This window comes from Anabrus simplex, chromosome 1 (assembly GCF_040414725.1).
Source record: "Anabrus simplex isolate iqAnaSimp1 chromosome 1, ASM4041472v1, whole genome shotgun sequence".
NCBI lineage: Eukaryota > Metazoa > Arthropoda > Insecta > Orthoptera > Tettigoniidae > Anabrus > Anabrus simplex.
Window position 1 is genome coordinate 543,833,321 of NC_090265.1, and position 14,948 is coordinate 543,848,268.

Genomic DNA, 14,948 nt, shown 5'->3' on the forward strand with positions numbered 1-14,948 from the left:
GGAAATTTGATAGATCCATCTTTTTCAAATACATAATATGTTGTTAATATGATCACAACACTTTTTATTCAGTACCGGTTTCGTTGTCTATGGACACCATCATCAGATTAAACAGGTCGTATGAACAAAGATATACAAATATGTAGTACCTACAGTACATAGAATAGAACCTTAGTAACAAATGACATTAATAGGATGAAGTAAAAATACAATGCTTAAAAGAATATAAACAAGTTATGTGCTTGTTGGTCAAAGTACAAAAATGAAAGTAAAAATATTAACAAATGTTTAAAGACTTGATCACTTTGGAATGGTTAAAAAGTCTCAAGCGTAGCACTGCTAAACACACACTCATAAATGACAGCTTCTTTTTATGAGTTGATGTTACAAGCCACCATCAAACTTACTTATGTTACTTTATTATCAATACTCTGTGAAAGGATTGCATACTATGTCAGTTTTTGGGTGTCCATGTTTTATTTTCACCTAGTGTTTAGCAGTGCTATGCTTAAGACTTTTTAACCATTCCAAAGTGATCAAGTCTTTAAACATTTGTTAATATCTTTACTTTCATTCTAAATTCCTTTGTTGAATTTTTTTTTTTAATTCCACTAATTTGTTCAGAGAGGATGATTACCCAGTTGTACTTCCTCTTAAAACAAGAATCACCATCCCTCCCTCTTCCAAAGCTGACCTGTCCTTGTGTTTATCCTATTATGTTTTCTTTTTCTTGATTCTATGTTACTACATAGAGTATGACTTAATTTGTCACTTATTTGTTCCTTTCATTAACTTATACTGAGCTAATTGGGATCCTTTTCTCCTTCTGTGTATTAGGTGGCTAATACTGAAATTCACCTATGATATCCAAGACATTTACAATAAAATACATAAGTTCAATCTACAAGAGCAGCTGGAATTGATAAGATTTTTGGGGTTATAATAAAGGCTGTGGGTTGAAATTTAGTACTATACCTAAAATATTTTATTACTGTTTGCATGAAGAAGCTATAAGATGAATGAGGAGTTGCTGTAGTAGTGCTGTAGTATACAAAGGAAAAGGTGATAAACATAAAACGGATAATTACAGGCCAATCAGCTTGACACGTGTTACAATTAATATCTGGGAAAGCATTCTTTCTGATTATATTGACATGTTTGTGAAATTGCTAACTGGTTTAATAGAGGGCAGTTTGGGTTTAGGAAAAGTTATTCCTGTGAGGTTCAACTGGTACAATTCCAGCAAGATACAGCAGATATTTTAAATTCAGGAAGTCAAATGGACTGTATCACTATTGACCTATTCAAGAGTAGATCATGGCAGACTGCTGATGAAAATGAGGGCTATAGCAGCAGTCAAATGAGTGGTTGAATGGGTGGCTAAATTTATAGAAGACAGAACTCAGAAAATTATAGTAGGTGAAGTGTTTCTGATCCTGTAATGATTAAGAGGGGGTCCCACAACAGAGTTATTGGACATTTATGTTTCCTTACATACCATATATGCATGATATGGAATTGCAGATAAGACCTTCTGCAGAGGATGTCATATTGTACTACAGTGCCAGATTAAGGTGTTTGGGGCCCCTGGGATATTTAAAAATGTGGGGTCCCTTCTTCCTAACATTATGTAAGACTAGCATACTGAAGTCGTTATGGAACTACTTCCACTTAAATTGATGAATAGGGAAGTGTTGAAATAGACTACAATTTTTCTCTATTTTTCATGTTAATATTTCATAATGCCAAATCATATTTTACATTTGTCTCATCATCACTATCAAATCGACATACAAAACAGAACTTACGTTTTGTGCCACCACTAGGATATTTTCTATCAATTTTACAAGAACACTACAATTGCAACTTACGAATGGTTCAATAATCAGAGGTGAACTGGAAGTTCTCTTCCTGATGCAAAGATATAGTATAGCATGTGCATTCCACCGTGCTTCCCCTGTCCCCTCCCGCTCACTTCCTAGACCTCTTCCCCCCTTCCCCCTCTGTACATACCCGCAAGCTGCCAGATTTAAATTTTCGTCAACAATAACCTTTACAATAATTACGTGCGTAAGTAGCAAGGATTCGTGTCTCCAGACAGTAATTGATTCTAGCAGTGATGAAATACTAGTGCAGACAGCTGATAAGAAGGAAGCAAGAGTGCGTGTTCGATATTTTGAGAGCGTAAATATTCATATACACACACGGAGGTGGAGCAGCAGGCCTTTTTATACAATTTTAGGTTCAGCCAAGGGCCGGGGCCCCTTGGCATGCGGGGCCCGGGGCTGCAGCCCCTTTAGCCCCCCCTCTTAATCCAGCCCTGACAGAGTAATAAATAAATTACAGGACTGTGAGCAACTGCAAAAAGACCTCAGTAACATTGTGAGATGGACGGCAGACAATGGTATGATGGTAAACAGGATGAAAATACAAGCAGTAAGTTTCACCAAGAGGAAAAGTCCTTTCAGTTTTAATTATTGTGTTGATGGAGTGAATGTGCCTCACGGGGATCATAGGCTTCATCACATTTGTCCTTATCTTTTTTTTCTGTTGGTTTATTATTATGTTGTTATGTGTATCCTGTTGTGTGTTCCTTTCTTGTTCCTATCTTTGTAAATATGACATAATTTAATAAAAGGTACCATATTCTTGCAGATTTACCAATCTTAGTAATACCAGGTATGCAGAATACAGAATAAGTCTGTGTGAGTGGCATAAAGCCAAGTCACATCATCGCTGGCTTCTCACCAAGGCAGCTGGGGTCAGTAGCGGCGATTGGGAATTAAAAGTGCGGGCAAAAAAAAGGTACAGACAACAAACAGTACCCAGGAATGTTGGATATAGCATGGGGTTGAGATATAATATATATATCAAAACTGAAAGGAAAAAAAAGCTACAAAATGGTTATTTTGAAGCTCTCTGAGTGAATTTTGACAGAGAGATAAAGGTTGACAGTTTACCAACTTAAGTGCACTAATAATAGGGATTTTTTTTAGATTCTGATTCAATATTATACAATAAAACTTTCAGCAATGGCAATATTACACATGTATTACAATTAAATAGAAGTACGACGTGATTTTACAACTACAATCATTTAGTGTTTGACTACACACTAAGAAACTAACTGACACTAAAGAGACTACCAGACTGATGAATGCATGCAGCACGCAGATGAATCATACCTCAGTGTCCATGACATTGGCAAAAAATACATACAGTATACCTGCTACCCTTCCTCACAGCACATGCAAAGTCTCCACTACTTGCTGTGGCACTATACAGGTTAGCCGGGACGAATGACATTTTGTGCATATTTCTGCTAATAATTTTGTTAATAATTAAAGAAAATAAAGGAGACAGTTAGCTGATAAGACAAAAGGGCTTGTACAAATCGCCTTTTTTAATAATTCCTAGTTTTGGCCAGCTAAAATGGAATAAAAACGTAATGTTATCTCCACAAAGTGGGGGGGGGGGTGACTGGGATTTTTAAAATGAAAGGTCATATCCTGGTGCATTGGATCACAATATTCATATAAAACTGCATGCTTAGGGTTTATTAGAATAAGATTTGGTATAAAAGAGTTCAAATACTATACCCCTTGATCAGCTACTTAGAGAAAACTTTTGGAAGCTTATATTTATTTATAATTCTCTCTTTTTATATTTTCAGCTTCCTTCCCAGTACAATACCATTACGGAACATAATCTGCCAGCTGAGCTCAATCCAGCTTTGTCAACCATCGACTATACCCTACCGGTATGTATCTGTGAATTTTTCATTCATGACTGGCAGATTTCCATTCAGATTAAAAGGAATTACAGACACATACTGTTCATGCTAATACTGTATCATCACTACCAATAAGTAACATTATTATTCTTTACAGTTAGATACTCAACACCTTGGACACAAAGAGCTAAACCATAGTTTTCCAAGGGTGCCGTGTCATAAATGTCAACAGTGCCATGAATTCAATGTAAAATTTGCAGTGCGGTAAAACTAATTGTAAGCTCCCTCGACTCTTGTGGTACTAGCAATAAAATGATCTACCTGCACGCAGTCATTTTCTACCAAATTTATCTCTTGTACTATTATTATTATTATTATTATTGTTGTTGTTGTTGTTGTTGTTATTATTATTACGGAGATATCCGTGGTAGTTAGAGGTGAAAGAAGGTGCGGGCTGGAATAGGTCTCAACTACAAAATTAAAGTTAATTTAAAACTTTAACTAAGGTTATATTTCCTTTTCAAAATCAACAATTAACAGAGTATAACAGGTACCAAGTAGCAGATCAACAAATTAACAAATTACAGTTCGTTACAAGATTTGGGCTTCGAGCCCCAAGTTTAATTCCTGAACTCTCAGCTCACAACCACAATTGCTAAAGGGCAGAAAACCCCTAAGTACGAGGAGCACTTGCTCCTAATTACAATGTTAAGAAAAAGAGCAGACCCGCTCTCAATTTTACAAGCCTATCAAAGGCTACAACAAACTTCATTTCTGTCTGCCCTTAAGGCACACAAGGAAACAGGGGTAATTAATACCCAACCTACGGGGCCTTCGCATGAAGAAAACAAAACATCAGGTTAAGTTACTGGCCCAAAGTACAGAAGAGATTGGAGGCGTGAACTTGCACTCCTAAATACACTTTTAAAACCTAAGTGGCTCTAGGCCGAAACACAGGGGCTAATCCCAAACTAAGGAGGTGACCCGTATGAGAAACTTTAATATTTTAAGGAAGAGAAGAAATGGTTATGAAAACGTAGTCACCTCGATTTCCAAATGAAGGGGAGTTCGAGATGGTAAAGCACTCTCTATCCCCGCTTTACAGTAATTTATAGATTTATAATTTATAGATTTACATAGACAGAAAAGAATTTACATTTTAAAACAGGTAGGTTACATACTAAAGGTTTCAAACCCTCCCCGAGAGTTAAACTGCTGAGCTAGCAAGAAATGAAGATGTTAACAGGCCATTACCTTGTAGAAGAACTGCTGCTTGAAGAAAGAGGCGCTTCCCGCCCCCTGCTACATTTCCACACACACTAACTTAGATGTTACTGAAGTGGCACCGAGACAAGAAAATCAGCAGTTTATATACCCTCGTGGAACATTCAAGACCTTTCAGGAATGAGTAGACACACCCTTTCGCTTTTATTGGATAACAGCAAAAACTAATACACAAGACGAGGAAGAAACACCTTATTGGTGGAAAATTAATTACATAAATTCCTGATTGGTTACATTCAAAACGGGCGGAAAGAAAGGATTTATATTGCCAACCCACAAACCACAGAACAAAATTTAGTAAAAATAAAACTTAGGAATACAATATTTCTTCAAGAAAGTTCATTCCATTGCACCAGAGTGTGTTACCATAGTTTTGGGTAGAGACATCTATTAGAGATTGTCCACACCTCTTAATCATTGAAAAACAAAAGGCAAATAAAAAACACTCAGTAACATCTTCTGAATAACCGTGGAATTAGTTCAGTAGTTAAAGTTCCAAGTTTCTCCAGTAGAGAAGTTTCAATTGGCGCAATATTTGAATTAGCGGCGTGGAGGTGTACCGCCCGGTACTATTATTATTATTATTATTATTATTATTTCTTCTTTCGAATGGACAACGAGAGGACCACGTGCCAATTTCAATTCATTCTTCTTTGTTCTTTCCTTTTCTTCCAGTACGCTTTCATCTGTTCACTATGTTTTTTCTTTCTGTCTTCAGACCTCTTTGAACCAGTCTTTTTTACTTTCCTACCTTGGAATCCTTCTATTTTCAATACTTTTTCCCGAAAGCCTTCTCTATTATTTATTTCTTCTGTTGTTATATTGTTTTTTCCTAAATCCTTTCTTACTTCATTGACCCAGCATATCGTTGATTTCTTACCCCACAAATATCTGAAAATCTTACTGGTTAATCTACTATCTTGCATTCGATTATAAATGTCCAAAAAACATAAGTCTCCTTTTCCTCATTACATCTGATATATTTTCTATTTTTTGATATATTTCAGCATTACTTCATAATTTCCAACCTTCTGCTGTGTTTTGTGTGCCTAATATTTTCCTCATGATTCGCCTTTCTAGTATTTCTAGTTTATCTAAATTATAGTTTATTATTATTATTATTATTATTATTATTATTATTATTATTATTATTATTATTATTATTATTATTATTATTATTATTGTACCAACTGGTACACATCTACGCTGCACATTTGAATTTTCTGCCTTATAGTACTCCTCTATAGGAGAAACTGTGAACTTAAATCTGGATGTACTTAAACCTTTCCTCTGAAGATGTCACTCTGTGTATTTCGACGTGTTCTTGTTTACTAATTATCAAGAAGTTTGGACATTCTCTCATAGATGTCACTACAAAAAAAACTATGATCATGCACACTGGTGCGAAGTGAGGGAACTTTCTTGAAGATATTTTGCACTCATAAGTTTTCTTACTACTAAATTTCATTCTTTCATTTGTGGATTGGCAATATTAATCTTTTTCTTTCTGCCAGTTTTGAACTTTGCCAATCCAGAATTTCTGTAATTAATTTTTGATCAATCGTGTCTTTCTTCTTCGATTTTGATGTGTAACTGTAAGCCACCCAATAAACGCCTGTGGGTGTGTCTTAATTACTTATGAAAGGTCTCGAATCTTCCCCGAGGGTATAAAAACTGCAGATTTTCCTGTCTCTCGGCCACATCATCAACATCTAACTTAGTGTATGGACGTGTAGCAGGAGGCGGGAAGCGCCTCTTTCTTCAGGCAGCAGTTCTTCAGTAAGGTAATGGCCGCTTAACATCTTTATTTCTTGCTAGCTCAGCAGTTTAACCCGCAGGGAAGGTCCAAAACCTTTACTATGTAACCTCTCTCTATAAACATGTAAATTTCTTACAGTTTAAGTGAAAACTTCATATATCTTTAACTGTAAATCGGGGATAGAGTGTGTTTTACCCTCTCGAGCTCCCGTTCATTTTCATTTGAGGTGACTACGTTTTTGTATCTGATTTTCTACTCTTCCTTAATGTGTTAAATTTATTCTGTATACGAGTCACCTTCATAGTTTGGGAATAGCCCCTGTTTCATCGGCCTAGTGCCTCTTAGGTTTTAAGTAGTTTCATGTAGGAGTGCAAGTACATGCCTCCATTCATCTTTGCATTTTGGGCCATTTACTTAACCTGTTCTTTTCTGCTAAGTCCTAGTTGGTTGGGTACAAGATACCCCTGTTTCCTTGTAAGTTGTGCCTTGAGGGCAGTTAATGGTAAAGTCTGTTATGGCCTTTAATAGGCTCAGAAAATTGAGAGCGGGTCAGCTCTTTTATTGGTGGTAAACGTGCCTCAGAGAGGCTTGATATTTAAAGTTGGGAGTAAGTGCTCCATGTATGAAGGGGATTTCTGCCCATTGGTAAATATGTGTTTGTGAGCTGAGAGCTCAGAAATTGGAAAATTTGGGGCTTGAAGCCCAGATTGTTAAATTATCTCTAAATCTTGGCTTTTCCTGGTCTTGTACCTGATTGTCGGTTATTTGTTGACTTGTTATTTGTTAAACGTTGAAATTCTATGTGAAAATTGTTAAGTTTTGCTATTTTTGAAAATATAACCTTTAATGCAATTTTAATTCATATCTTGGCCTTGTAGTTAGACCCATTCACCCCGGCACCTTCTTTCACCTCTGCTGTTCCACAGATACCTCGGAATTATTATTATTATTATTATTATTATTATTATTATTATTATTATTATTATTATTATTATTATTATTATTATTATTATCCTTATCCTTTTTCTGACAATGAACTAATGGAGAAGAGATCTAATGTCCACATTTTACAAAGAAAAAATTCCATGTGAAACATGCCAAACTACAGGAAATCTAGTGTCAGAATGGAATCAACTTCTATGAGTTTCTTTTATACTCAAAACAGTGAGTGATCATGTACCCTATTTCTGCTTGACTCTGAGTAGCATAGTGAACCAAAGTCCTGTTACCATTGCTCTTGCAATGCATTGCAGAAGCTGCTTGTTCTGCCTCTAATGAAGCAGTTTTAGGCTGGCCTCTAGGTCAGAGGTTATTTTCCCCCCTCACCGTCCTCTCACATGTCTGCTTCATCCTTCCTGGCAGCATTGTCATCATTGGCACTTGATAGCCCAATGATATTTTCATTGGCTTCTTACCAAAGCAACCATAGTAAAAGCAGTGGGCTTATCACTTACAAAATTTCACAAACAGTTGGAGTACTGTTTCACAAAGGAATGAGGAGTTTTGTCTCTGTGATTTGCTTTCCATATTAAACTGGAAGGAGCCTCTGTGGCTCAGGTGGCAGCGTGCCGGCCTCTCACTGCTGGATTCCATGGTTCAAATCCCAGTCACTCCATGTGAGATTTGGGCTGGACAGGTTTTTTCCGGGTATTCTGGTTTTCCCTGTCATAATTCATTCCAGCAACACACTCCAATATCATTTCATTTCATCTGTCATTCATTAATCATTGCTGCAGAGGAGTGCGACAGGCTTCGGCACCTGGCACAATTCCTATCCTCGCTGCTAGATGGGGGCTTCATTCATTTCATTCCTGACCTGGTCAAATGACTGGGAACAGGCTGTGGATATATATATATATATATATATATATATATATAACTGGAAGTTACTTGGCTATGATAGCAATCTCAACTGGAAGTTACTTGGCTATAATAGCAATCTCAACATTCACATAAATGCAATACATGCACTATCAAACTTTACTCTCACTATACCATATGAAAATTATATAAAATGATTCTCATCCCTTTTCTGACAATGAACTAATGGAGAAGAGATCTAATGTCCACATTTTACAAAGAAAAAAATACCATGTGAAAGATTTATTGGAGTTACTTTCCAATAAAGGCATAGGTTACAACAATATCCACATAAAACTACAAGCTTATTTACTTATTTCTGTACACTCTCATCATGTACCCAAACTATTTCAGCTTTGTTGCATCTGGTAACACCCATTCATTTTTATATCCCCTCATTTTGGACTTTGTCTCGCTTGGTTCTTCATACAGTAGAATCTTAACTGGATTATCTGACAGTCTTTCCTTTTTTAAAGAATGAATAATCCCAGCTAAAATTCTATGTGCTTGCTAGAATGTAATAAAGTGTTGCGTCTCTTATAACGATATGTATAAAACATCCGAGAAGAGACCTTGTGTGAGGATACAGTTACCATTTATAAGATAGGGTATTCTCAACTGTTGAGTGGGAGGGAGCCTTATTGGTTGCTGTTGAGACCAGGCTGCCAAACATCACAACCATTCACTGTTGAGTAGGAGGCAGCCTTATGGTTGCTGTTGAGACCAGGCTACCAAACATCACAATCATTCAGGAGATATTCTCAAGCAGATGTGGAGTACAATATTTCCTGCAGTCAAATTCCAAGGTTCTACCTCCTGTAGTATGAAGGCTTCAACTCTTTACCAGATTTTGTTAAATAAGCCAGTCTTTCTAGCCTGGACACTCATTGGTAGACCAAATTATAAGACATTACAGCATCAAAATTGCTGGTAGTAAAGACCGAAAAGAAAATTGCAGACTTTTTAAAAGAACATAAAATCATGGTAAGAACAAGTCAAATGGATTATCTGTCTTTTCCGATTATCCATTCTTCCCCTCTTCATTATGACAAATAAAATCAATGTTCTACTGTATTTTACTTCATTTTATTTTAAACTACTTCTAGACTCCTATTATTATTTTCCCCTTGCAGTAAAATTTCACACGATGTTGCATGTAATTGACTGTTACAGCGTTTCCAGTACCAAGCACCCATTTTCTTGTTTGTTGTGGATACTGCTCTGGATGAAGATGAGCTGAATGCCTTAAGAGACTCTCTGCAGATGTCATTGAGTTTAATGCCACCAAGTGCTATTTTGGGACTGATCACTTTTGGTAGAATGGTTCAGGTCCACGAACTGGGATGCGAAGGCTGTTCCAAGTGTTACGTTTTCCGAGGCACCAAGGATCTTAGTCCCAAGCAAGTTCCTGAGCTCTTAGGCATGGGAAAATATTCCACACAGCCACAGTTGCAGGGTCAAGATGGACAGCCCCTACCAGTTTCTTCCAGGTACTATTATGAACTTCCTACTGTGAATATTGTTCTTTTCTACTTTTAACACAGTAAAACCGTGTTCTTGCAGAAAAACTGCAATTCCAAATGCTTGATGTTTTAACTTCTGAGCACACAAGCTGCTTAATTAATTAATTTATCTCCCATCCTCATCCTAGTCCTGGAAAGCAAAGCTAAGTCATCACCATATACAGGCCAGTAGGGCCCATGGAGGAGTAGATGGTACAGACTTCCACTGTTCATAACTTGACTGTTACGTGAGATAGAGTGATCTGTTCTATCCCAAGCCACCTTTCCCCTAGGAATTAAACAGGTACTCATTTCTTGTGTAGGCTGAGTGAACAGGGCCACGTGGCTCTCCACAGGTAGATGTCTTGTTTCTAAATTTCTTGACTTCCTTTTCCTGATTGGAGAACAGACAGTCTTTGGAAGGGATCTCATTTATTCTTGGGTACAGGCAAGGATAAAATGCAGAGTCACCAGACAAATTTCCAATAATCTTAAATGAAAGCAGAACAAAATAAATTATAGTAAATGTTTGAGAGTACCCCAAATTACAAACACCCTAGTTTTTATCAGGAATTATCTTTGAATTATAGGGAAGTTTGTGAGCAATGAAATGAAAACCTACAACCTGTTTTCCAGTCATTGACCGGGTCAAGGATGGAATGAATGAATCATATATAGGTTATTAGTACGATGGGGTCGCTGCTTCCAAAGTGATTTAGTAATGACTGATAGATGCTATGAAATGTGAATGGAGAGTGTTGCTGGAATGAAAGGTGACAGGGAAAACTGGAGTACCCGGAATAAAACCTGCCCTGCCTCTGCTTTGTCCAGCACAAATCTCACATGAAGTGACCAGGATTTGAACCACGGTATCTAGCGGTGAGAGGCTGATGCACTGCTGTCTGAGCCATGGAGGTCCACTTTTGTGAGCAATATGCTTGTCATATTGTCATGGTCGGAAATGTTGTCAACTCTAATCTTAGCACTTTATTTCTGAATTATCTCTAAGTTGTGAACCCTAAATTGTTCACATTTTCTTTGAGTTATTGAAAGATTGTTGAGTTCTCAACTTACCATATTCTCTCTAAGTTACTGAAATGTTCGTCAACTCAAAGAAAATCATATTTCTGAATTACTGGAAATTTTGTGTTCTCTAATTTTATCATTCATTTTTGTATTTATTAGAAAATTACTCATCTCTAAGCTTATCCTTTTTCTTTGAATTACTAGAAAAATTGCAAATTGTAAGTTAGTCATATTTTCTTGGAGAACTTGCAAATCGAAGTGTCCATACTACTGTCTAATAAACACAATTTCTAATTGTACAGAAGATCTAATGTACAGGATGTCTTATCCCAAAGAATGACTACAAAATGGCATATGAAGATGTTTTCTTAGGGGCTCTGTTTATTACTGTTTAAAGCAGCCAATTCAATATCATCAGACCCTACCTAAATTTATAGGTTGCATTTTAGAGTGATGATGACCGAGCGAGTTAGCCATGCAGTTAGGTTCACGCAGCTGTGAGTTGGCATTCAGGAAACAGGGGATTTGAATCGTATTATCGGCAGCCGTGAAGATGGTGTTCCATGGTTTCCCACTTTCATGCCAGGAAAATGCTAATGCTGTACCATAAAATGGGGTGAATGGGAACGGTTTTATAGTATTTTCTGTTCCTGTTTTCTTGATTTATATAATTTAATACATTTCTGCATGTGGCAGTGTTGATAAGGTCAGATAGCTAGTTATGGTACGTGAAATGAACAGTTGGGTACAAAGAGTTATGTAATATTGACTGAAAACTTAGTGTTCCCATTCACCCCAAATATGGGTTCAATAGGAACAGATACTTAAGTGTCCCGTCTAAACCTATTATCCTCTCACTGGGGTGAAAAGGAACACTGAAAACCTTTTTAAAATGTTGTATAAGATATGAAAAATGCATAAACATTAAAAAACAATACAATAAAGTAATTGTCATCCTAAAATATGTTACAAAAGTTTACCATTCGTGGAAATTTACATCGAATTTCATGAATCGCCTTCTCAAAATCTTAGGGTGGTTTACCACACCAACAACGCTTGACTTATCATTTTCACAGACATCTTCATGTTTGGACCACTTAAAAATTTGTCCGCTATCAACTTTAGCTGGCACATACTTCAAAAACATTAGTGTGAAGCATTTATTGTCAACACTGATGACTGTTTCAATGAAATAAAATTGCTTTGAAGAACTTGGGTGATTTGATTATGATGTGGATGGACAAGAAAAATCTACCATAACCCAGTCACCTTCTTCAATTTGTGCTTTCTTCACATACACGCCTCTCATTATTTCTTCATCCGGATGTGGTTCACAGTTATAGTCCTGATTTAGGTGTGATTTAGAGTTCTGATTCTGGCGTCCTTTGGTTGGAATGGGCAACTTACTTTTACTGACATGTTTATCAGTAGGAACTTCATTTTCTTTTGAGATCTCCTTCTGCTGTTGCTAATCATCTGACAGATGTCCTTCTTGGCTATAATTTTCCAAGTCGTCAGCTTTCACACTCTGACCAGGAGGAATGTTTTGCTTTCTCTTTCTAATTTTTACTGTCCCAGGATGGAACCTCATATCATTGTGTATAGAAACAATGCAGTCATCAATGATACCATTGTTTCTTTCAACATCGTCCACTGTTTCTTCTGCTGATGAACGGGGCAAGCAACTTAGAATACGGTCTCTGTTGTATTTTGACACATTAGTTGAGATAAAACATTTCGGTGACGGTTAAGGAAACTGAGGGCAAAGTCATGACCTGGCATATTGTTTACTAGCAAGATACCCGTGCTTTGCTACGGTATTATACTGAAATTTATAATTGAATGCTTATTGTTTTAGATATATAAACTGCCGAAATTCACGATCTGACTCGTTTTCTGCGAGAATCCACCAAAATTCGTGATCTGACTCGTTTTCTAATAGATTACGGCAAGTTTCCTCCCATTTTTCAATCTTTCTTTCCAGCAATCGATTTCGTACTTCCCAGGCTAGGTCCAGGTATTCCACCCGGTCAGTTGGGTCCCTAAATCTTTACCATCTTTTCCTATAAGCATTTTTAATATGGATCAAATCTTTCAGGAGATCCAGCGTGGTGTCATCTTGGGTGCCTTGGCGGTACTGAACCCGCGGCCGGACTGCATTCTTAGTCATTACCCGTCCAGGACCTGTTTCCAGCACGGTCCGCACATTTGATGATGGTCCAGAACATCATCATCACCATTATTATTATTATTATTATTATTATTATAGATGTTCTGGACCCCACAGCAAAATGCAAGACCGCTACTTGGCGGTAAATTACATCTGCTGCCATTGTCATTGTTGACAATGTGACCAGCACCATTGTTGCGCGTAGGCAAGTGTGCAGGATTTCTGGCGATACGAATGACATACTTCCGTGCATTATTGACCTTATTATAGAGGTGAAAAATTTGATGGTCAATCTCATTCCTATCATTTATTTCAAATGTGTTTAAATTTTTATTTATATGCCAGGAGAATCTACTGTAATCTAAGAATGTTCTCCGAAGGAAAAGATGGCTGTTGAAAACGAACCCAGGAAAGATAAAAATGATTGGTTTATGACCAGAATAAGTACATCGAAAAGCTACAGCCTGTTTCCAGTCATTCGACAGGGTCAGGAATGGAATAAATAAAGCCCCATCTAGCGGCGACAATAGGAATTGTGCCGGCTGCCGAAGCACTCCTCTGGGGCAATGATCGATGAATGGCAAATGAAATGAAATATTGGACAGTGTTGCTGGAATGAATGATGACAGGGAAAACCAGAGTATCCGGAGAAAAACCTGTCCCGCCTCTGTTTTGTCCAGCACGAATGTCACATGGAGTGACCGGGATTTGAACCAGGGAACCCAGCTGTGAGAGGCCGGCACGCTGCTGCCTGAACAATGGAGGCTCCTTATAAGTACATTATGAACAGTAAAATCAATTGGTCTCACATCCTTTTACACCCCACTGCCATTAAGTTCATTTACCCCACCCCCAAAAAAATTAAAAGAAGGCGTGTTTCTCTATGTTTAAAGGAGATTCCAAACACCAATATTCACGTCTGTTACCTTCAGTTTTGAGATATAAGTATCCCCATAAAAATAATTCACTTTTTCCACTTCCTTTCACATTCCTCCCCCCCACCCCCACCCCCACCAAGTGAATTTTCCGGCAACAAATACTTGTTTCTTTAATAGTAATGGATGTTCTAAATACCAGTTATCATGACTCTAACTTCTTCAGGTTTTGATTTATGTGTCCTCATGAAAGGAATTCAACTCCTTTTCACTCCCCTCCCCCCCAACATGTTTTTCTTTGTTTTAAAGGATATCCAAATACCAATTTTCACGTCTGTAACAAATTTAGTTTTTATTAGATGTATGTATTCTCATACACGTTTCTTTATTTTTAATAGAGATAAAAAAATACCATTTTTCACTTCTGTAACATATTAAGTTTTTTGAGATATACTGTAGAAATTCTCATTTTAAAATTTCACCCTTTTAATTCCCCTTAAGTGAAGTTTCCAAAAACAAATCACCTGTGTTTCTTTACATTTACAGGAGATTCCAAATACCCACTTTTAACATCGGTAACATTTTATGTTTCTCAGATATTCTGTAGATATAGTCTTTAAAAAAATTCACCCCAATTTGTCACTCCTGTTTAACCGCCAATAATTGGATTTTACAAAAACAAAAAAAATATGTGTTTATTTTTAAAGGAGATCCCATATACAAATTTTCAGTTCTGTAA

General features: G+C 37.0%; 1 protein-coding gene across 1 annotated transcript in view; it reads left to right on the top strand.

Annotated features, from left to right (window-relative positions):
• LOC136869220 (protein transport protein Sec23A) overlaps positions 1–14,948 on the top strand; it is a 101,088-nt gene that overhangs the window by 21,441 nt on the left and 64,699 nt on the right. The window contains exons 4-5 of the mRNA XM_067144832.2: positions 3,674–3,760; positions 9,810–10,126. Coding sequence (XP_067000933.1) covers positions 3,674–3,760; positions 9,810–10,126 — 404 coding nt within the window. The remainder of the gene's footprint in view (positions 1–3,673; positions 3,761–9,809; positions 10,127–14,948) is intronic.